The sequence below is a fragment of the Tasmannia lanceolata genome, unplaced genomic scaffold (genome assembly GCF_043159265.1).
Source record: "Tasmannia lanceolata isolate RefF3 unplaced genomic scaffold, GAP_Taslan_0.1 ptg000023l, whole genome shotgun sequence".
NCBI lineage: Eukaryota > Viridiplantae > Streptophyta > Magnoliopsida > Canellales > Winteraceae > Tasmannia > Tasmannia lanceolata.
This window is the reverse complement of record NW_027518700.1, coordinates 13,238,403-13,262,170: the sequence shown is the minus strand read 5'-3', so window position 1 is coordinate 13,262,170 and position 23,768 is coordinate 13,238,403. Positions and strand designations below refer to the sequence as shown.

Below are 23,768 nucleotides of genomic sequence, written 5' to 3'. Positions count from 1 at the left end.
ATCCTTGGATCAAGATGTATCTCTTTCATTTTGTATCACCACTCATGCTATGCTGTGAGAGTGGCACCTATTTCGAGAGTTCCTTGGCAGAGCTCTCCTTCACATTGTGGAGATCTCAGAGGATTGCAGGAGGGATCTCGTGTCCCTCGGCACCGGATCCTCTCAAGATCGGGGTCCACACCCGGCCACCCTTTTTCGTTGTCCGACCACCTCCTTGCTTTCATCTGTGTTTTAGAGCTTGGTGGCATGCAAATGGTAGGAGAAGAGGGTTCGGGTGCCTAGCTCACAGCCGTAATTTCCGCCATCGGGTCAATGACCACCGCCAATTTCACTGATATGGGTGAAAATTGAGACTGAAGAGATCAATTGGGTTTAACTTACAGTAGAGAAAAGGAAGGATTCGCGAACCTCGGCACCATTTCTGAGCCCCATTTGCTAGCGCCCCAGATTTTTGGGCGGAATTTACGGTGTTTTCGTGGATCTCAGGAGGTGCGGAAGCGACCCCCGCTCAGCTCTTGAGCCCTGCAATTAGGTAACGTATCTCACTTCTATTCATTCTATGTGATTGCAAATTGTCTTTCTTGGTTGTGTGTTTTCCATCTAATGCCTTGATCCTCTGTTCTTCCTGTTTGATTGCTTCATGGATGCCAATATTTGCCAGTGGTGTATGTTCTTTCTTACCCCAACATAGTCCCTACTTTATCAAAATTTTTATGATGCTCGTTTAGTCTGTCGAATTTTGAGGCTAGGCACAATTGTCTTGGCTATGTAATTTTGAGCATGTGAAATGATTGTATATTCACTCCGTCATGTCAAATTCGGGCCCGTATGCACCATTTCCTTGGCTCTGTGAGCTTGAAGATGGGTTGGGGAAATATCTAAACATGGGTGTACTGATATTAATTTCCAAAGATGATTATCTGGGCGGATGTATGCACTCTTCCATTTTAATGAAGGCCTTCCTACCATGACTATTATTTACTCTCTTCAATCGGTTTGGGAAGCCTCTACCCTATTTAAACAATGTTTAAATGAAAGTGTATGAGGACAAAGGGAAAGGCAAATAGAGTGGCCAGATCTTGTTGATTTACATGTGTAGTTCCATTTCCTTTGCCTTGCGAAGACCATCTTAGTGGCTCTCTGTGTGGTTCTGGAAGGTTAAATGAAAAATTCCATGTTAGTAGCTCACTGCTTGTTCCCTCATTTAATTCTTATCAGCGTAGAGGAAATGGATGTGCATGGTTGATTACCCTTCCAGATTCATTGTATGATACATACCCTTGCTTGTCATTCTATAAACCATATTCTGTAAACCATTTTTTTAGACTCGGGACTGGAATTGGGTAATTAGAGAATGGTGTTGACATTCGGTTTTGAATGCATGAAAAGATAGTAGTGCCTTTATAAGGATGCTAGAGTGTAAATGTCAGCCTTTATTTGTTGATATGGGCAATATTCGATTTCGATGTTTGCAAGAAGTTGTCTCTTCTCTCCGTCCTATGATCCTAGTGTGATCATCGAAATGGGGTAGTACTCATATCATCATCTCCTTGAGCGTCTTCTCGTCATCGGGATCTTCATTGGAATTCAGGGTTTTCACCGCATTTGACCTACTCATTGATTCTCGGGAACTTCTCTTGGGTTAGGAAAGAATGTTTCTTGAGCCCCCCTTTTCCCCTTCTTGTCTCCTTTCTTGTCTTGTCACTTCTCATAGGGCTTAGGGATTCCCTCTTCTCCGCAATCATTATTGCTTACAGGGTTTGGGATTTCTTCTTCTTCGGGTTCACTCTCCTCCTGTTTCTAGGGATCCTACTCGAGCTTCGGGATTCCATCGATTATAGGGACGTTCCCTCAAGTTTCTTCTTCATTCAGAGTCATTCTCCTTATGTTCCTCGGGATCCTTTTCGAGTTTCAGGATTCCCTCGATTACAGGAACACTCGTCGGGTTTAGGCAATGACGGACGGCAACCTCTTGAGCCAAAACCCCATTTTTTTAATCAAAAGGATAAAAATACATAAAAATCAAATAACAAAAATCCAAAAAATATCATAAAAAAAACAATAAAAGCGTTTTTTCGAAAAGCTGTTTCGAACTACGTTGGCTTGATCCCTTTCCACAGGGTACGTAGGCAGCTTGGGATTCTCGTCCCAAGTTCAGTCAAACTTTTCAATAAAATCATTTAAATCCTAAAAAAAAATCATTCAAACATCCAAAAAAATCTTTCAAACCTTTCACAACAAAAATCAAAATGGGCAAGGATGATGATTGCTAGGTCACTCGGAGCCTTCCTTTCATTTCATTTTCGATTTTGATAGTGGTTTGCCGGTTTTATCGGTTTTCCGACGTTTTATCGGGCTTTGGGACGGGCGATGACGTAGCGTGGCCCCTTCACAAGGATTGTCCTCGCAGAGCCCAACGATAGGCTATGACGATCGTGAGACTTATCTGATCTTTAGAGGATCAGGATCGCTGAGCTTGATTCATTAGAATCGCTCCCTGAGCCTATCGTACACTCCCTTTTCTTTTCTCTGGCATTCTCGGTCCTCATGTACCGTTGATTTTCTGATTCATTTATTTCTCTGTATCTTTTAGCTCATTGTGTGTTTATCTTTGACTTCTTATGTGCTACTGTTAGCTTGCTTACTTTCCTAGCATGAGATTGATTATTATTTTCTTAGCATTATCTCTTACATAGGCTCGCATGATAGTGTGTTTATTCTATTGCTTTGGTAGTTTACTGCTGTGCTTATCTGTCCTCTCACCTGCTTAGTTGTAGCATTCATTCATCTTATCTTGATTATCTGCTTAGCTGTAGCTGTGCGTGTGGATGTTACTGCTTTCCTAGATGTGATGGGTTAGGATCAGATGCGGTGAGTTAGGATTTGGATGTTTATTTTCTTTTGCCCATCCCCGGGTCATGCATGCTTAGATAGACGTTTTCTCGAGGATACTCGTTCCCATTTCACATGAGTTTAGCCCAAAACTCTTCAAAATTAATTAAAAATGGCATAAGAGACTAGGTGCTTGCACTTGGGCGAATTAGGGGCGGTTAACACCTTCCCCATTCGTCATCAGGCACGGACTTTTGTATCTCTGGTTATCTGTTGCAATAGAGTATTTCATGGGATCCAGAGCCTACTTCCTTGGATGACGACTCTTCTTTGTCATAGGTACATCTTGGTTCCGGGCTAGTCCTTGAATCGAGAGGTATCTCATTTATATCGCCACTCATGCTTTGAGTGGCACCATTTCGAGAGTTCCTTGGTAGAGCTCTCCTTCACATTGTGGAGATCTTAGAGGACAGATGTGGGATCTCGTATCCCTCGCTCACCGTCCTCGGGATCAGGGTCCACATAAGGGAGTTGCTAGGTTTTGAACTCAAGACCTACCGTGAGGCAATTGCTCTGATACCATGTCAAATTACCAATTACTCCAAAAGGTTAAGTCGAAAAAAGCTCAAGCTGTTAGTGTTGGTGTTATTTGTGTTGGAGAAAATTGAATATTGGATCTAGAACATAAATGATAATAAGATAAAAAAGATACTTCAAAGCGCGTCAATGCTTTCCTTAAGACGATATTCGCACCCCATCAGTACTGTGCAAAGGGGGCCACGAACTCGCCTCCAAGATACAATGAAGGCCGGTTTCAAACCGAATGCTTGATGACATTTTACACTAAACGGCACCAAACCTAAATCACCTTCAGATTGGTCAAGTATTTGAGACCCAAGTGTTTGTTTCTGCATAAAAACTAAACACTCGACGAAGTTCCAAAAACAGATAGTAGAAAGTAATGTACTAAACACTTGACGAAGATTTGTCAAGTATTTGAGACACAAGTGTTTGTTTCTGCATAAAAACTAAACACTTGACAAAGTTCCAAAAAAGATAGTAGAAAATAATGTAATTGGGGATTTAAGGGAGTAATATTGCTTAATCGAACTGTGTCTTGAACGGGCATTTTGTATTGTTTTTATAGTCTCTCGCAGGTCCATTCAATGGCTAGGACCCAGTGAGTAATGAAACAAAGAAGAGATGTGTGTAAAGCTATATAAGCCCATCTCTTTCTTTCTACACTTCCTATGTGGGACTATCTTTTTGTACTACACTTCTACAATCTCTACAAAAAGCAAGTTATTCTAAAAGAAAAGTTTTTCTTTTCCAAAACACACTTAGAAAATATATTCCAAATACTCTATTTTGACTCAAAAATTATGATTTTGAAAATCAAAATCCAACAATTTGATCATTTATAGGTCAACAGCTTTAACTCATTGAGGAAGTGCAAGCTCCAAACAAGCTTATTGGCGACCTTCATTGGTCTCTCCACCTTTCATTCACAATATAGCCAACTATGGCAGTTGTGGCTCAAGTTGCTGGCCAGGTCGTGGGTCTAATTCTGAGTTTGTGCACCCCAATGCATGGGTGTAAAATTATGGACCTCACCTTATCAGAACATTTGTTGTAAAATGATGGGCCCCACCAATGCTATGCCTAAGGTGTGGAAAAAAATCTACCATAGAAAAAATTCCATTAAAAATTCTCCATGGAAATCATTTCCCTAGGGAAATGATTTCAGCGCTCAAGTGTTTTGATAAACATGCGCTCTACTTGTTTGTTGTGTAGTATTTAAAAGGATGTCACAGGATATTACGGTTCTCAAAAAGCTCTTAAAACCCTTTAAATACTACATGAAAAACAAGTGGAGCGCATGTTTATCAAAACACTTGAGTGCTGAAATCATTTCCCTAAAAAATTTCTTGGAAGATGAGGTAACAAAATAGAGGGCCCCAACCTTTGCATGGGTTTTGCGGAAGATGGTGGGACCTGCCCATCAGCACATGAGGTTTGAAATGGTGGCCTAACCGCCAAAAAAGAAGAAGGAACAATTACCAATGGGGGACAAAAATTAGGCGGAATTATCAACAGGACCCATGCTTTTTTGAAATTATCAATGAGGGACAAAAGAGGTCTTGTTAGTAAAAGCTGGACGAAAATGCCCTTTTCTTAAGCAACAAGTTTTGCTTTTCCACTTTTCCCTCTTCTCTCTTCTTTCCCTCTTTTTTTTTTTAATTTTCCATTTTCAACTTTTTTTTTCTAGCCTACCAGTCATCTTCTTCATCGTTTAGCCACCTTTGGAGGCGAGAAAGCTCGAAAACTTGAAACGTGAGTTCATTGCCACCTATATCTCTGTATCTAGGTTTTGTTTTTCATTTATTTTAAGGTTTTGCATTTCTCCTTCTCCCTTTCAATGGCGGATGAGGAAGATGAATCATAGGGTAGACAGAAAAAAACGGTGAAAATGAATGAGTGAAAAAAAAAACAGAAAGTAAAAACGTGTTCATAAGGGACTTGATAAGCCCACTCAGAACTTCGTAACCCCATTTTGTTACTGGATAACTCCAATCCCAGAGGCTTGAAAAGTCCCTTCCAAAACTCCAGTACCCTCTGCCAATTTTAAGGAACTTGATAAGCCATTCGTAAATGGGTAACCCCATTTTGATACTAGATAACCCCAATCCCAAAGACTTGAAAACCCTCTTCTGAAACTCCAGTACCCAAGCCCAATTTTCAGGGACTTGATAAGCCCATTCGGAAATTGGTAACCCCATTTTGATACTAGATAACCCCAATCCCATAGACTTGAAAACCCCATTCCAAAACTCCAATAACCTCAACCAATTTTCAGGCACTTGATAAGCCCATTACTACTTCAAGAATCCCCAAACTACTTCCTCGACTCAAAGATGGCTCGAGGAAGTGGGAGGCAATATGTTGGGGGTAAAATCGGCACTTACCGTGGATGAATGACACGTGACACTTCCGATTAATTAAAAACCGACCAACTGATTTTAGATAAGAAAGATGATAAAATCTTATCCTCCCCTCATAAATAGCAACGTTCATAATTGGCAAACCGCCCCTCAAGAGGCAATATGTCCTAAGGCGGTGGCTTTCCAAATAAAAGAGTCCCATAGTAGTAACTTGCTTGTACAGGGAAACAAGATATCTATTAAAACTAAATATAAACTTATCTCCCAGGGAAGTCGACCAATTAGGAAAAACTCCTAAAAACAGCAAGATTCTAACTATTATGGACTATATTCTCTATAAAAAGGGACCCTCACCTTCATAATGGAACTACGTGAGACTTGATCCTCAATAAAGAGGTACGTAGGCAACTTGGGAAGACCAAGTTCAGTCACAATCATCTCCCCCTCTTCTTCGTTGGTAATACTTCTGCACTTCATCTTCTTCCCTTCAATTCCCCCGTGATTCCGATTTCTAGCTTAAATATTGAAGTATTATAATCCTGGTTCTACTAACATCTACTCTGCGAGTATAAGTTATTTACAGAATCAACTCTATCACTTCTAGATCGTCTAGAGCGGATTTCGGCATCATCAGGACCCATCCCATAAAATGAGTTAAAAATAGTGGGTTCTACCCTATGCATGGTTTGGGTGACGATGGTGGTGGCATCCATAAAATGTTTGTCGTAAAAGCAAAAAGTAATTTATGCAAGAGAGAGAGAGAGATGAGAAGCATGAAACATCAAATCCTAGAGCTTGTATGGCAAAACGGAATTAATAGGGAGTGGCCGGAGAGAGGGTGGGGAGAGGATTGTGATTATCGAGAGAGAGAGAGAGAGAGAGAGAGAGACCTAAGTCATAGGAAGGAAAGAGACTGAAGCATTATCTCATTATTAGGATTATGAATGTTAGGATTAGGAATATGGTTTTTTAGGGGGAAAAGATTTTCTAATAAAAATATTTATTAAGAAAAAGGCAAATGACGATGAAAAGAAATGCTTAGTGTATATTATGCTACTTATATTAGCATCATTATATTTTCATAATTGCACAAACTCAATTTGTCTTTTTATTGGCCTTAGAGAGCTTTGGGAACTGTAATAACATTTGAGAGTTGTTTAAATCATAAAAGACAAGCTGAGTTAGTGCAATTATTAATTAAAACATGGTAGTGCAAATATCTGTACTAATTATAAAAGACAAGCTGAGTTGGTACAATTATTAAAACATGGTACTTCCAATATCACTACCCTGTATAATAGATAGATAAATAGATAAATGGGATTTGCTAGGGAATTCTGCAGAAAGGCATTTTGCCGGCTGACTTTTGCATGAGAGAACAGCCACTCATGCTCACTTATGAACAGACTTCGTCTTATTCATTTAATTCATCCAAGGTGGCTGTTCTATCATGCAATAGTCTGCACCAAATGCCTATGCGAAATTCCCTAACAAATCCCTAGTTAAATAGATTATAGATAGATGTATCTATGGTCGTATGTGTGATTTTGAGAGCCAACATCCTTCTATTTAATTGGAAAATAAGATTGCCTGACTGAAAGTGATCTTTGGACAAATGGAGATCCACTATACACACTATTAAATGGACGGTCCGGATCAATCAAAGGTTAAAAAAAAAAAAGAAAAAAAACGCTGAAGATTTTCTGTGAGAATGGTTCACTGCTTCAAGGTAAATATCATTTCCCTTCTATAAATTGGAAGAGAAATAATTATGGTTTGGTGAGATGTCACTTTCTGGATTTGCCCTTTGAAAATAAAATCACAGCTTGGGATTCCTTGTTTGGGCCCAAAAGGAAGAAAATGTGGATCAAAACTTCCAACCAACACCATGATGCTTTATCTTTTTTATTTTGACTTGTTTTCAGAGTTTTGTTTGAGGAAGGAAAATTAAAGTTCCAAACACGTTTGTTGGAGATCACTGCTTCCTTGATCTCTGAGTCTCTGGTAAGCTTCTTTTACGTTCAAAGAGGAGCTGCCCATTTCATCCACACTACCATGGAGGCTGTGGCTCAAGTAGCTGGCGAGACTATTGCACAACAAGTCCGTTCGTTCAGGGACCTCTCGGCCAATGTTGAGAATCTCAAAAGAGAAATGAAAGAATTAAAGAGCAAGTGGCTTGACATCAAAGCACGGATACGGGAAGCTGAAAGACAAGTGTTGAGACCGAAGAATCAAGTATTGAATTGGGTCACAGAGGTGGACAACATAGAAGAGGACATCAATTCCATAAACTCAGAGTTCGACCAGATGTCGCGCTTCAACTTGAAGTCTCGCTACGAATTGGGTAAGAAGGTCATTAGAATGACCGAAATTGTTGTAAACCTCAAAGGCAGGGGTGATTTCGATGAGGTTGCTGTGTGCCCTTCACCCCCAAGGGTGTTGGAGATGCCTACTACATCAACACATGGTCAGGAGTCATATGAAGAAACCTTATGGCGTTGCTTACATGATGAGAACTACTCAATGGTTTGTGTGCACGGCATGGGGGGAGTTGGGAAAACAACTCTAATGAAAACCATCAACAATAAACTCGTTGGAACCCGAGACTTTGATGTGGTGATTTGGGTAACAGTGTCCAAGGATCTGAATATAGAAAGGACCCAACTAGCCATTGGAAGCAAATTGGGTTTGCGTTTTGGTGGTGATGAAGATCAAGAGTCGAGAAGAAGGAAAATCTTTGCAAGGTTGAAGAATTCGAGGTATGTGCTGATGTTGGACGATCTTTGGGAGGAAATTATCTTGGATGATGTCGGAATTCCAAAGCCAGATAAAGTAAATAAATGCAAAATCGTGCTGAGTACCCGTTTCCTTCGAGTATCTAATGCCATGGAAGTTGATATGCAGTTTAAAGTTAAAATACTTGGGGACGAGGAAACTTGGAATTTGTTCCATGAGAAAACAGGGGAGGTAGTTCTTTTGCCGGACATCCAAGCCTTGGCGGTCGAGGTTGTGAAAGAGTGTGGTGGTTTACCTCTAGCAATTATCACAGTAGGGAGAGCTATGCGAGGAAAGGAAAGGAAAAAGGTGTGGCTGGATGCTTTAAGGGCATTGAAGGAATCGGCGGTCCCAGAAATTGAAGGTATGGAGCCGAAAGTTTTTCGATCTTTGAAACTCAGTTATGACTGCTTAGAGGAAGATAACATCAAACCCTGCTTCTTGTATTGTGCACTATATCCAGAAGATACTGAGATATATGTACCTGAGCTGGTAAAATATTGGACAATGGAAGGATTTGCAAATAATGTTGATAACTTGGAGGATGCATCAAATAACGGGCACCGCATCATTGAAAGATTAAAGGACGCTTGTCTCTTGGAGGTGTTGGGTGAAAATTATGTCAAGATGCACGACTTGATCCGTGACTTGGCAATATGGATCACATCATCGTCGATGAAAGAAGGCCCAAAATTCCTGGTAAAAGCTGGGATGGGATTAAAGGAGGCACCCAAAGAAAATATGTGGGAAGGGGTTGAGAGGGTTTCATTGATGAAAAACCAAATAGAAAGGCTTCCAACTGGGCCAAATTGCCCTACTTTGCTGTCCATATTCCTCCAACAAAACTATGTCTTAAGGACCATCCCTAGTAGCTTCTTTGAACTTATGCCACAGCTTAGGGTTCTTGATCTTAGTCACACCAATATTCAATCGCTTCCAATGTCCTTATCTTCATTAGTGAATCTACGTGCACTCATTTTAATATCTTGTTGCTGTTTGATAGAGGTACCACCATTGGGACATCTAAAACAACTACAATTTCTAAATCTCAGAGAGTCTAATGGCATTCAAGAACTGCCTCAAGGCATTGAAGAATTGGTTAATCTTAAGAGTTTGGATTTATCATATTTGTGTAGTGTGACAACAATTCCATACACAACGATATGTAGTTTATCCAGTCTAGAGGAGCTACGCATGATCGGGACACCTATAAAATGGGCAAAGGAAGGAGGGCTAGATGATGTGAACGAAGGCACTGGTTATAGCTTAGCAGAGCTAGCAATGTTAACACACCTGTATTCACTTGATATCACAGTAACGGATATTGATTGTCTTTCTCAAGATTCTTTCCATCGACGACAACTTTCAAGTCTGAGGAAATTCAATTTTGAATTTGGCAAAATCAAGACACCTATGATTAAGCTACGTAGCAGCGATAAAAAATTGTGCGTCTATGGATGTGAGTATTTCCCTCCTTGCTGTAAGATAATACAAGAGTACGCAGAAGGCATAGGTATTTATGCATGCAACGGTCTAAAACGAGGAATTTCTGAAATAGCAGGCCATTCTCTGACCTTAAGACACCTTGTGATTGCCAATTGTCCTCAAGTGGATTGCATTATAGACAACGGAGACGTAGGACACAATATTGAGTTGATGAATCTCAATGGGTTATCAAATTTGAAGAAGCTAATCATGGGACATGGAAGCCTAAGTCTTCGACAATTGAAATCATTGCGTATTGGTTCCTGTAAACAGTTGAGTGGTACTCTCTTCTCCTCTAACCTTGTACATCAACTGGATAAGTTGGAGAATCTTATCATCTATGATTGTGATAAAATTGAGGAAATTATAGAAGAGGGGGATAGCATGCTAGTTCTCAACAATGCACTCCCAAGTTTACGCTGCCTACAGCTTAACCAATTAAATGGATTAAGAAGCATTTGTAGTCCGAGGGTGTCTTTCACTTCCTTGGAAACGATGCATATATATAGCTGTACAATATTGAAGAAGCTCCCTTCATGCCCTAGCATTCACAGTTTTATCGCGGATAGGAAATGGTTTGAAGAATTAAATTGGGAAGATGGCGAGAATACCAAGTCCCTCTTCACCAATGCTTTCAAAGAGCTCTAGATCGATGGTGGACCTATCCCTTGATTGACTTTAGAAAGGTGCACAGCTCTTTCGTTTTGTATGTTCCCTTCTTTTTTTTCTATTTTTTCGAATGGCTCCTTTTGTTTTCTTTTATATTAGTACTTGTAAAATGTAAAAGTAAATGCTTGGAATGGGTGTCGTTACCAACATTAGACTTACGATGACAGGTGCACAGCTCTTTCATTTTGTATGTTCCCTTTTTTTTTTTCTATTTTTTCGAATGGCTCCTTTTGTTTTCTTTTATATTAGTACTTGTAAAAAAACCCGTGCTACGTTGTGATAAAGGGGGAGAAAATATGAGATGTGTTTTGTAATGCCCGGTGTCCTTATCAAATTGAACTTATGGCTACTTTTTTTTCTAATGAGTGTCATTATCAAAATTTATCTTATAACTAACTGCTTGGAATGGGTGTCGTTACCAACATTAGACTTACGATTAATTGCTTGGAATGGGTGTCGTTACCAAAATCCAGTTTAGGGAATGGGTCTTGTTAGACCGAAAATCGGTAACAGGTACAACAGTGACGTAAGAACTGAGCTGGAGAACTAAAGGAGCTGAGTCCTGGGGGACCGGAGTGAACGAGTAGTGAAGTGGCTATGGCGAGTCCTGCTCTGAGGGCTGAGTCGTGCACAAGTCAAGCGAGGTCAGAAGACCAACCCGGGGTTTACTCCGGACAGGCCCTTCGACACTCAAGTCAGTATGAGCAGGAGTGAAGGGGAGAAGTCTAAGAGTTTGGGTGGAGAGGGTTTTTCGCATTACCCATTGGTCTGGGCTTTGATCCCCTATTTACAGGGGATAACCTGGTAAGGTGTCCAGGACAGGTGTCCTGGATAGGTGGTGGCCTGTGAGAGGCTGGAGTTCACCTACTCTGGGACAGGTGGCGGCCTATGAGAGGCTGGAGTTCACCTACTCCAGGACAGGTGGCGGCCTGTGAGAGGCTGGAGCTCACCTACTCTGGGACAGGTGGCGGCCTGTGAGAGGCTGGAGCTTTACACCCCATCAGTTGCCCCCCAGTTTTTCAAGTCATTGAGGAATTTGGGAAAGTGTGATCAATCGTTTCTCTGAATGGGTAGGCATTGTCTGGGAGTAAATCAGAGAATTAAGTCCGGCAATCCAGTCCGGAGTCCGGCTGGAAGTTGAGTTCGGCAATCCAGTCCGGAGTCCGGCTGGAAGTTGAGTTCGGAGATCCAGTCCGGAGTCCGGCTGGAAGTTGAGTTCGGAGATCCAGTCCGGAGTCCGGCTGGAAGTTGAGTTCGGAAATCCAGTCCGGAGTCCGGCTGGAAATTGAGTCTGGTTCGGACCGGACACCTTTTTGTCGTTTTGTTGAAACGCGTTATATCCAGTCCGGCTGGGGCCGGACTGATTTTTGTCGTCTTGCGCCCAGTCCGGTTCGGACCGGACTGCTTTTTGTCGTTTTGTTGAAACGCGTTATATCCAGTCCGGCTGGGGCTGGACTGATTTTTGTCGTCTTGCGCCCAGTCCGGTTCGAACCGGACTGCTTTTTGTCGTTTTGTTGAAACGCGTTATATCCAGTCCGGTTAGGGCCGGACTGATTTTTGTCGTCTTGCGCCCAGTCCGGTTCGGACCGGACTGCTTTTTGTCGTTTTGTTGAAACGCGTTATATCCAGTCCGGCGGACTGATTTTTGTCATCTTGCGCCCAATCTGGTTCGGACCGGACTGCTTTTTGTCGTTTTGTTGAAACGCGTTATATCCAGTCCGGCTGGGGCCGGACTGATTTTTGTCGTCTTGCGCCCAGTCCGGTTCGGACCGGACTGCTTTCTGTCGTTTTGTTGAAACGCGTTATATCCAGTCCGGCTGGGGAAAATCCAGTACGGAGCACGGAGTACGGAGCATGGAGTACGGAAATTTTTCTGGAGATGCAAATTTTTTACGCGCGCGGAGACACGCGCGTTCTTGGCCGTATTCTTGAGTGGGAGAATCTGCCCGTCATTAATAAGGGACACGTGGCGCTATTTGAGTGCTCTTGAGATGCGTGCATCGCATTTATTGCCCCACCGCCTCTGAAAAGTTATAAAAGGAGATTTTCCCCTTTCATTTTTTACTTTTCACTTTTTATCTTCTTTTCTCTTCTCTTTCTGTGAGCTCGAGTTCGCAGTTCGCAGTTCGTAGTTCGTAGTTGGAGTGGCGCAAGGGTTCGACGAGCTCTACTCACCCTTATTCCTCTCAGCCCTTCTCTTTACACATGTCTGATAGTAGTTCCCATTCCGAGTCCGGTACAGAGTCCTCCACTAATAGTAGTTCAGAATTTAGGCCGCCTCAGGAGCTTGCAATGGCTGAGTTATCCGCTAGGATAGACCTCGTAGATAGCGACGACGGAGGGGTCAGGGACGAAGTGATATTAGACTTGAACACCACCCCACTCCCGACTGGTAGTCTCCCCCGAGCAGAAGGAAGTGTTGAAAGCGACGTTGGCGAGGTGTCCACAACATTCCATCCTGGCCGGGCGGTGGAGGTGATCGCTAGAGCGCGTATGGAGGCCAACCCAAAGTACAATCTGCGAGCTTTGGTCGAGGAGAATTACCTCACAAGGTCCATGTTGGGGGATATTCCAGACAAGTACTGCGTGCCCCCAAGATTTGAACTGAGGGCAGCTATAGAGGGAAACAGAGCCTGTAACGAGAGCCGGGATCTCTGTATCTACGAGGAGTCGCTGAGGGCGGGACTCCGATTTCCTTTGCACCCATTTTTCGCAACGGTGCTTCGATACTACGGACTGGCCCCAGCTCAAGTAGCTCCGAACTCATGGAGACTACTGACTGGGTTCTTGTATTTCGTCCACGGCCGGTTAGAGAGGAGCGTGAGTTTGTCGCTATTCCGTGCTTGTGCACATCTGAAGAGGCATAAGGAAGGGGGCTGGATCTACATCAGCCAGCGCCCTGAGCTAAAAATCATTACCGGCATCCCCTCGTCAATACATTCGTGGAAGAATAGGTTCTTCTACGTCGAGGATAAGGAGGCCAGTGAGCCCTTGCCTATCCCTCTAGTGTGGGATACTCCGGACACTTCCAAATTAAGTCGAAAGCCGCTCCTCGAGAGTGAGGATAGAGAGACTTTCGCCTTGATGCGGAAGGAGATTGACCAATCGGGCCTTATCCGCTGTGCAGAGTTCTCGGAAGAGGAGATGCTGGTTGGGCTGGGCGTGAGTGCCGCGACTTCAGAACGTATGTAGCTAGACCTGTCTTTGGAATTCGTTTACTTTTGTATACTTGCTTCTGACTGCTTACTTGCTTTGCAGAGATGAAGAAACAATCAACAGTTGAGAAAATAAGACAGGGAGCCCAGCCACGGGCACAGGAGGGTGCTACACAAGCACAACAGGAGCGCCAGAAGAGAAAGGCGACTGTATTGGCAAGTCCGGCCCCATCACAAGGCACTCCTCCACCCCCATCTCAGAGGGCCAAGACTACGGTGAAGCTAGTAGGCCCCTTTGCCCATGGTGGTGGCTCTTCTAAGTCCGGTGGTGCTTCTACTGGAACCGGCTCTGGAGCCCGTCCTCCTACGGGACTGAGTGAGAGCATTTTTCGGCCTAATTGGGCCGTTCTGAAGGATAATACTGCCCTAGGCGAGAGCCGAGTAGGCGGGGAGATCATGAGCAAGTGTCTGCTGCGGAAGGACAAGCAACAGGTCCTTCGCGAGCCACCAGCTACAGGGGAGGAGGCGGTGATGTCCTCGCTTTACCAGGTAAGAAAAAGATGTAGTTTGCTATCTTTCTGTCCATTTTTTCTTTTGCCTATACATCGCTGATGCTTGCTCCTTTCTGCAGATCTCACTATACTACAATGATCTCAAGGAGAAGAGTAAGAAGTTCTCCGACGCCATCACCACATCTGAAGAGGTGAACGGAAAGCTGGCTGCTGAGGTCCAAGAGCTTCAAACGAGCATCGGGCGAGTACACGAGGAGAAGAAGTTGTTGATGGAGGATCTGGCCTCAGAGAAGAAGAAGCTGGATAAGGCTGCCGAGGCTATGAGCGCCCAGAGAGAAAGAGCCAAGGAGAGGCAGAACGTCGCAGTGAAGGCGGCTGTAGAAGAAAAAGAGGCCGAGCTCTTCAGCCTATCGAGTGAGGCTTATAGTCTCGGATACTACGACTGCCTCCAGGAGCTTCAGGCCTGCAATCCAAACTTAGTGATGCAGAATATGACTCTTCCTGCCAGGCCAAAGATTACTGATGAGGAGCCGGATGCTCCTACTGATGCTCCTGCTGACATCACCTCTCTTCCAGATGCTTAGTATTTTTCTGTTTTCATTTTGTAATGGTCCTTGAGACCCTGGAATTTTTTGACAGCCTTTTGAGGTTAATTTTGTAATGGCCCTTGAGGCCCGACACTCTGAGTAATGAAATCATACTTGTTCTATTCTGTTTTCTTTGTCTTTAGTAAGCTTTAACTGTTAACTGAGTGACTTGCTCGGCTTGCCCTTTAGTTTTTGATAACCTGGGACCAAGACTGTTGATGGCCGAATTTTGACGAACCGGGCTTCCAGTGAGTACCCAAGTGTTGTGAACTGGGTTTCCAGTGAGAACCCAAGTTTAAGAACTGGGTTTCCAGTGAGGTAAGTTTAAAAACTGGGTTTCCAGTGAGTACCCAAATTTAAGAACTGGGTTTCCAGAGAGTACCCAAGTTTTGTGAACTGGGTTTCCAGTGAGTACCCAAGTTTTGTGAACTGGGTTTCCAGTGAGTACCCAAGTTTAAGAACTGGGTTTCCAGAGAGTACCCAAGTTTTGTGAACTGGGTTTCCAGTGAGTACCCAAGTTTTGTGAACTGGGTTTCCAGTGAGTAAGGGTGAAACTGAGTCTGCAAAAAAAAACATTATTTATTCATAATAACAAATTTACAAATTTACAAAGTCACCTTTTTACGCAGGACATTTTGTCCATTGATAATATCTCCTGAGATTTTTGGAGTTCCATGCGTGGGGTAATAAGTACTCCTCCAGTGTCTCTAGCTTGTAGCTTCCTGGGCGGATAACTTCTTTCACCCGATACGGCCCTTCCCAAGTCGGAGAGAGTTTTCCGACTTTCGTCGGTTGGGAGACCGCTGCCTTTCTCAGGACCAAATCCCCTGTCCTGAATTCTCTGGGACGAATTTTGGAGTTGTGATAATTGGATACCCTCTGCTTGTAAGCAGCGACCCGGATTCGAGATTCTTCCCTGATCTCTTCTAGCAAGTCGAGATTGGCGCGGAGCCCGTCGCTGTTAAGCTGCTCGTTGAAGCTGGTGGTTCTGGGAGACGGAGCGCCTATATCGACTGGTATCACAGCCTCAGTACCAAAGGAGAGGTTGAACGGCGATTCACCAGTTGTCGTACGAGGAGTAGTGCGGTATGCCCATAGAACGTGATAGAGCTCATCTGCCCATCGACCAGCTTTTTCATCCAGTCTCTTCTTTATCCCCTGAAGCAGGATTCTGTTAGTCACTTCCGTCTGCCCATTGGTCTGGGGGTGAGCCACCGAAGTGAACCTCTGCTCAATTTTCAGATCGGAGCAGAACTTCTTAAAGTTCCGGCAGTCAAACTGTTTGCCGTTATCTGTTATCAAGGCACGGGGAATCCCAAATCGGCAAACTACTGATTTCCAGAAGAAGATCTGCACATTTTGCTCTGTGATCTGTGCTAGAGGTTCTGCCTCCACCCACTTAGTGAAATAGTCGATCGCCACTACCACGAACATGCGCTTTCCAGAGGCCGGTGGGAAAGGGCTCAGGATGTCCATCCCCCATATTGCGAAGGGGAGCGGACTAATAATTGGAGCCATTGCTACGGCGGGCTGGTGGATGGTGGGAGAGAACTTCTGACACCTCTTACACCTTTTAACCAGATCCAGGGCATCCTGCCTGATAGTAGGCCAATACAGTCCTCTGAGCAGCACCTTTATCGCCAGAGCTTTGCCCCCCAGATGTTCTCCGCAAATTCCTTCATGAGTCTCCTGTAGTGCATACGCGGCGTCGCTCGGCCTCAGACACTTCAGATATGGGAGAGTATATGACCTTTTGTATAGATTGTCGCCACTGAGGGAGAATCGGGCGGCTCTCTGTATCACCTTGCGGGCTTCCTTCTTATCCTCCGGGAGTCTAGCGTCGCGCAGATAACCCATGATCTCATCCATCCAGCACGGCTCATCTTCCACCTGCATGACTTCCATGGCTTTACTGTCGATGCTGGACCTTTGTAGGAACTCCATGTGTATGCTTCCGAGAGTAGTATATCCAGAGGCAGCCAGTTTTGATAGCACGTCGGCTTTGGCATTTTCTGTCCTTGGTACTCTGATGACCTCGAAACTTGCAAACCGGCTGGAAAGTTGGCGAACCTTGGCGAGGTACTTAATCATACGCTCGTCTCGAGCTTCGTAGACCCCTTGGATCTGGTTTGCTACCAGCTGCGAGTCGCAGTATGCTTTTAATTTCTGGGCGCCGGTCTGAATTGCTAGGCTCATTCCGGCAAGGAGGGCTTCATATTCTGCCTCATTGTTGGATGCACGGAATCCGAATCTCAGGGCGTAATCCGCAGTGAACTCATCAGGCCCAGTGAGGATGAGGCCAGCTCCACAGCCGTTTTTATTTGAAGATCCGTCGACATATACTTCCCAAGTCGGTGTGCTGGTTATGGCGTCCTGCTCAGCTGACGGTGGCCTAATTTCTGTCTGAATTTCCTCTGCTATACATTCTTCAGGAGCTGCTCTCTCTGCAACTGGGAGCTGTACTGCTTCAGGATCAACGAGCTGTTGGGGGATGGTGCACTCAGCCACGAAGTCTGCCAGTACTTGAGCTTTGATGGCTGGCCTAGGCACGTACTGGATATCGAACTCGCTTAGCTCCACAGCCCATTTCACAAGTCGCCCGGAGATATCTGGTCGATGAAGTACTTGCCGCAGTGGCTGATCAGTCAGGACTTTTATGGTGTGAGCTTGAAAGTAAGGTCTCAGCTTCCTGGCCGCCATTACCAGCGCGTAAGCCAATTTCTCGACCCGCTGGTACCTTATTTCTGCATCGTGAAGAACCTTGCTAACATAATAGATAGGCTTTTGCAGTCGATGTTCTTCGCGGATGAGGACAGCTGCCAGAGCCGTGGAGCTAATGGAGAGATACAGAAATAGCTCCTCGCCCGGCTCCGCTTTATTAGTAGTGGTGGGGAGGACAGGTACTTCTTCAATTCCTCGAATGCGGTCTGGCATTCCTCCGTCCAGGGCGCGGCCTTGAGTCCTTTAACCGCACTAAAGAAGGGCAAGCACCTTTCCGCTGATTTCGAGATGAAGCGTCCCAGTGCGGCTATCATTCCCGTGAGCCGCTGAACTTCTCTGATGGTTTTTGGAACAGTGAGCTCCATCACAGCTTTGATCTTCTCCGGGTTTGCTTCTATCCCTCGTTGGCTTACCATGAACCCCAAAAATTTTCCTGAGCTGACTCCGAAAGTGCACTTGGTGGGGTTAAGCTTCATGCTGTGCTTTTTCAGGACCTGAAACGTTTCCCTGAGATCAGATACATGATCCTGTGCGCTGCGACTCTTGACCAGCATATCGTCCACATAAACTTCCATGTTGCAGCCGATCTGGTGCTGAAAGAGTCGGTTCACTAGCCTTTGGTAAGTAGCTCCGGCGTTTTTGAGGCCAAAGGGCATAACGCGGTAGCAGTAAGTCCCTTGATCTGTGACGAAGGAGGTCTTTGGTATATCCAATTCATACATCCTGATCTGGTTGTATCCGGAGAAGGCGTCCATGAAGCTCAACAATTCGTGACCCGCCGTGGCGTCAATGAGCTGGTCGATCTTCGGGAGTGGATAGTTGTCCTTAGGACAAGCTTTATTCAGGTCGGTGAAGTCGACACAGGTTCTCCATTTTCCATTTGCCTTCTTGACTAGGACTACATTTCCCAACCAGTCCGGATACCGAATCTCGTGAATGAAGTCAGCTTTTAAAAGCCTCTCCACTTCTTCTTTTATTGCCTGTCGCCTTTCAAAAGCGAAATGTCTCCTTTTCTGCTTGATCGGTCTACAGGTCGAATCGGCGCCGAGTCGGTAGGTGCTGACCTCTGGGTCAATGCCTGGCATATCAGCAGGAACCCATGCAAAAACATCTGCATTCTCCTGGAGAAACTCAGCAAGCTGATGCTGAATACTACTGCTGAGAGAGGAACCGATCAGAGCCACCTTCTTACTGTCTTCTGGGCATAGCGGGATGGAGATGAGATCTTCAACGGGTTGGTTCCCCCTGAGTTCGTCCCTTACATCAAGTAGTTCAATTGGCAGTGATTCCACTGCATTTTTGCCTTTGAGTGCCGTCGCGTAGCACTCCCTGGATTGAGGTTGATCTCCTCGGACTTCGCCCATGCCATTGGATGTTATGAACTTCATTTTCTGATGGTAAGCCGAGGCCACTGCACGGATCAGGTTCTGGCCGGGCCGTCCCAGGATAGCATTATAGACCGAGGTGGCCTTTACTACCAGGAAATTGACCATGGCGAAGGCTTGACAAGGTGGGTCTCCGATAAGAACGGGGAGCTCAATCTGCCCCACGACCTTTACGACCTCTCCGGAGAAGCCAAATAGATCCGAGTTCGCCGGCTTCAGACGGTCGTCGCCTATCATCATTTTCTCGAAGGCATGGTAGTATAAAATGTCCGCTGAGCTCCCATTGTCCACGAGAATTTTCTTTACCTCCCAGTTGGCAATGAGCATGGTTAAAACCAGTGCATCGTCGTGGGGTAGGATAAGGTTGTCCAGATCTGCATCCGAGAAGGAGATCTCATTCTCCGTTCTCGTCTTTTTCCTGGTTGTGTGCACTGCGTTAACCCGTCGCGCATATGCTTTGCGGGCAGCAGAGGATGTGCCCCCGGCGGCTGGTCCACCCATTATTGTACCGATGACCCCCCTTGGCTGAGATCGAGATGCCTCCTGCTGCGTACTGGGCGGCTGAGGAGTTTTGCTACGAGCAGGGGGTGGCTGTGATCTTCGAGGACTGCGGCCTCGGGGGCTCTTCTCTCTTCGTTCTTGCTTGCGGCCGTCGGTCCGAATATACTTTTTCAAATAGCCGCGGGTGATCAGCTGCTCAATTTCCTCTTTGAGCTGCCAACACTCATCCGTGTCGTGGCCGTGGTCCTTGTGGAAACGACAATATTTCGAAGGATCTCTTCTGTTTCCTTTGGAGATCATTCTCGCAGGCCACTTCACGAATTCCTCTTCGCTGATGGCAGCCAATATATGTTTTCTGGAAGTGTTGAGGGGTGTGAAGTTCTCTCCTCTTTTTTGCGGAAGTGGAGACTTCTCTCTCCGGGGAGGTTTATCCTCCCTGCGTTGCTTAGGGAGATTCTTCTCTTCAAAGGTTATCCTCCGATTTGAATTGAGGGCGGCCAGTGTTTCCTCCACCATTATGTACTCCTCTGCACCGGCCATGAGATCCGCCAATGAGTGCGGATTTTGTCGCGCTACAGCCCGACGGAAGTCGTTAGACCTGGCGCCCCCAAGGAGCGCATTCATAGCTGCTGAGGGATCTAAATTGGGCACCTTAAGTGCCTCCCTGTTGAAGCGGCGAACGAACACTTTCAGGGGCTCATTGTCGTCCTGTCGCAAAGCCATCAGAGATGCTGTCGTTTTCTTCGGCCTGCGACTGCTCATGAAGTGGCGTACCAGATCCTCTCCAAAATCATCAAAATTACTGATGGAGTTTGGTTTGATCCTGGAGTACCAGTCTCTCGCTGCGCCAATTAGCGTCGTTGGAAACGCTCTACAAATGAAGCCGTCGGAGGCGCCGTGGAGGAGCATCATTGTTCTGAATGTCTCCAAATGGTCGACGGGGTCAGTGGTCCCGTCGTACTGCGGGACAGCGGGCATTTTAAACCCTCTGGGTGCTGGAGCACCCAGGACATCATCAGTGAACGGCGTTCTGCTTAAGAACGCCCTGGAGACGGGCCGGCTCTGATCCTTCGCCAGCTCTTCTATCCGGTGATCCATCTCCTCCATTCTCTGTAGGAGCGGATCCGCTCGGTGCTCCGCGGGCCTGATTCTTCCCATTGATCGGCTTACCGCGGAGCCGGACTGGCTCTCAGGACTCCTTCGACGAGACCGGGACTTTACTGGTGGAGCACGGTCTTCATGAGCTCGGGGCCTTGGTGCGGAGCGGGACCGTGACCTCTGACGGCGGTAAGGTTCTGCTCGGGCATACCCCGCTGTGGGGTGATGGACTTGTCTGGTGGAGTGGTGAGTTCGATCTTCACCATGGCGCGACGACTCTCCCCTGTGGACGTTTGGCCTTCCTTGGACAGATCGCGGAGCCTCTGGGGGAGGTTGTGAAGGCGTCTGAAGCAGTTGCTAGTACTGCCCGACGAGAGCTGTCATCTGTTGAAATAGAGCTTGAACTTGCTCCGGAGTGGGGGGGGTTCAGGTGCTCTGAGCTAGCAGGGCTCTGCTCAGCTGTTGCAGAGGCCGCCACTACCAGCGAGGCGATTCGTTCACTTCGGGTCCTGCGAGGCAGCACGGCTTGGTCAGTCCGTGCAGCTGGCACCCGCGCATTCTTGCGCCCTGCCATTTTTTGTGAGATGTTTGAGAACGACTTTTAGTTCTGGGGTCCCACGGATGGCGCCAATCTGTTAGACCGAAAATCGGTAACAGGTACAGCAGTGACGTAAGAACTGAGCTGGAGAACTAAAGGAGCTGAGTCCTGGGGGACCGGAGTGAACGAGTAGTGAAGTGGCTATGGCGAGTCCTGCTGTGAGGGCTGAGCCCTGCACAAGTCAAGCGAGGTCAGAAGACCAACCCGGGTTTTACTCCGGACAGGCCCTTCGACACTCAAGTCAGTATGAGCAGGAGTGAAGGGGAGAAGTCTAAGAGTTTGGGTGGAGAGGGTTTTTCGCATTACCCATTGGTCTGGGCTTTGATCCCCTATTTATAGGGGATAACCTGGTAAGGTGTCCAGGACAGGTGTCCTGGACAGGCGGCGGCCTGTGAGAGGCTGGAGTTCACCTACTCTGGACAGGTGGCGGCCTGTGAGAGGCTGGAGTTCACCTACTCTGGGACAGGTGGCGGCCTGTGAGAAGCTGGAGTTCACCTACTCCAGGACAGGTGGCGGCCTGTGAGAGGCTGGAGCTCACCTACTCTGGGACAGGTGGCGGCCTGTGATTGGCTGGAGCTTTACACCCCATCAGTTGCCCCCCAGTTTTCCAAGTCATTGAGGAATTTGGGAAAGTGTGATCAATCGTTTCTCTGAATGGGTAGGCATTGTCTGGGAGTAAATCAGAGAATTAAGTCCGGCAATCCAGTCCGGAGTCCGGCTGGAAGTTGAGTTTGGAGATCCAGTCCGGACTCCGGCTGGAAGTTGAGTCTGGTTCGGACCGGACTGCTTTTTGTCGTTTTGTTGAAACGTGTTATATCCAGTCCGGCTGGGGCCGAACTGATTTTTGTCGTCTTGCGCCCAGTCCGGTTCGGACCGGACTGGATAAGTTGGAGAATCTTATCATCTATGATTGTGATAAAATTGAGGAAATTATAGAAGAGGGGGATAGCATGCTAGTTCTCAACAATGCACTCCCAAGTTTACGCTGCCTACAGCTTAACCAATTAAATGGATTAAGAAGCATTTGTAGTCCGAGGGTGTCTTTCACTTCCTTGGAAACGATGCATATATATAGCTGTACAATATTGAAGAAGCTCCCTTCATGCCCTAGCATTCACAGTTTTATCGCGGATAGGAAATGGTTTGAAGAATTAAATTAGGAAGATGGCGAGAATACCAAGTCCCTCTTCACCAATGCTTTCAAAGAGCTCTAGATCGATGGTGGACCTATCCCTTGATTGACTTTAGAAAGGTGCTGTAGACACCCACATTTTGCTTTACTTTAACCAACAATAACCTAATATATTGATCCATCCTCAAATTTTTTGAAAAAAACAAAATGATAAAGAGATGTACCTGGTGAGATGATTAGATCCGAAAAATTGAAAAATACCCTGATTAGTGAATTTAGTGTGTTAAATCCATGTGAGAACCCCCTCTATCATTGATTTATATGTTTTAGGTCATTAATATCTTGATCTGACTTTACGGATCATCAATCGGGACAAAATAAGCTAGGGTCACTTCATAGCCCGGACCCTGATTCCATTCCGAGACCCGATTTCCGTAAATCGTTAGATCAATGACAGATCTTGACCTGGGTCTCACCATCCAAAACCACCTAACCTCTCCTCTCATCCTAACCATCCAAACCTCACCTAACCTCACCTAACCTCTCCTCTCATCCTAACCACCCAAACCTCACCTAACCTCACCTAACCTCACCTAACCTTACCTAACCTCACCTAACCTTACCTAACCTCACCTAACCTCACCTAACCTCCTATCCCATTCTCCTATAAATACCCTCTCATCCCACCATCCAAGAAAAAGAAGAAAAAGAATCCCTCTCTTAGAAAATTCATCCCTCTCCCTCATCTCTTCAAGGGTTCGGCCATCCTTGCCGGATCGGGTGATACGTTGGGTGATATATATCAAAAGCAGTCATTATCAAGCAAGGAATCATCTTCAAGGAATTAAGATCAAAGAAAAATCAAACACAAAGTGGGTTTTCAAAGAGGTAGGCATTTATTTCAATTCTATGTAGGGTCTATTTTCATGCATATCTTTTACTTTAAAAGAAAAACCATGTTAGGAAGCATCTAGGATCAATCTTTACTCATTCTTCTTGATGGTAGACTTTGAAGTTATACATGTTTCCCTCTTCTCTTAACCCATCTTATCTTCATTTTTATTTTTCCCTAATGGTTCACACCCTGGTTCCCCCTGGTTAGCCTCTGGTTAGACCCTGGTTGCACCCAGGTTCGTTGCTGGTTGCACCCAGGTTCGATACTGGTTCGCACCCTGGTTCCCTGCTGGTTCGCACTCTGGTTAGACCCTGGTTGCACCCAGGTTCGTTGCTGTTTGCACCCAGGTTCGATACTGGTTCACACCCTGGTTCCCTGCTGGTTCGCACTCTGGTTAGACCCTGGTTGCACCCAGGTTCGCTGCTGGTTGCACCCAGGTTCCCTGCTGGTTGCACCATGGTTCCCCTGCGGGTTGCACCCT

At 45.7% G+C, this 23,768-nt stretch overlaps 1 protein-coding gene across 2 annotated transcripts in view; it reads left to right on the top strand.

The window, feature by feature from the left end:
- The first annotated feature begins 7,644 nt into the window (after positions 1-7,644).
- LOC143856092 (disease resistance protein At4g27190-like) overlaps positions 7,645-23,768 on the top strand; it is a 33,644-nt gene continuing 17,520 nt past the window's right edge. The window contains exon 1 of one of the 2 annotated variants that reach the window (XM_077366148.1): positions 7,645-10,720. In XM_077366148.1, coding sequence (XP_077222263.1) covers positions 7,830-10,682 — 2,853 coding nt within the window. In that variant the 5' untranslated portion in view covers positions 7,645-7,829 and the 3' untranslated portion in view covers positions 10,683-10,720. Of the gene's footprint in view, positions 10,721-22,143; positions 22,513-23,768 lie in introns of those variants that run through there. The other variant, XR_013238099.1, reaches the window with a different exon arrangement.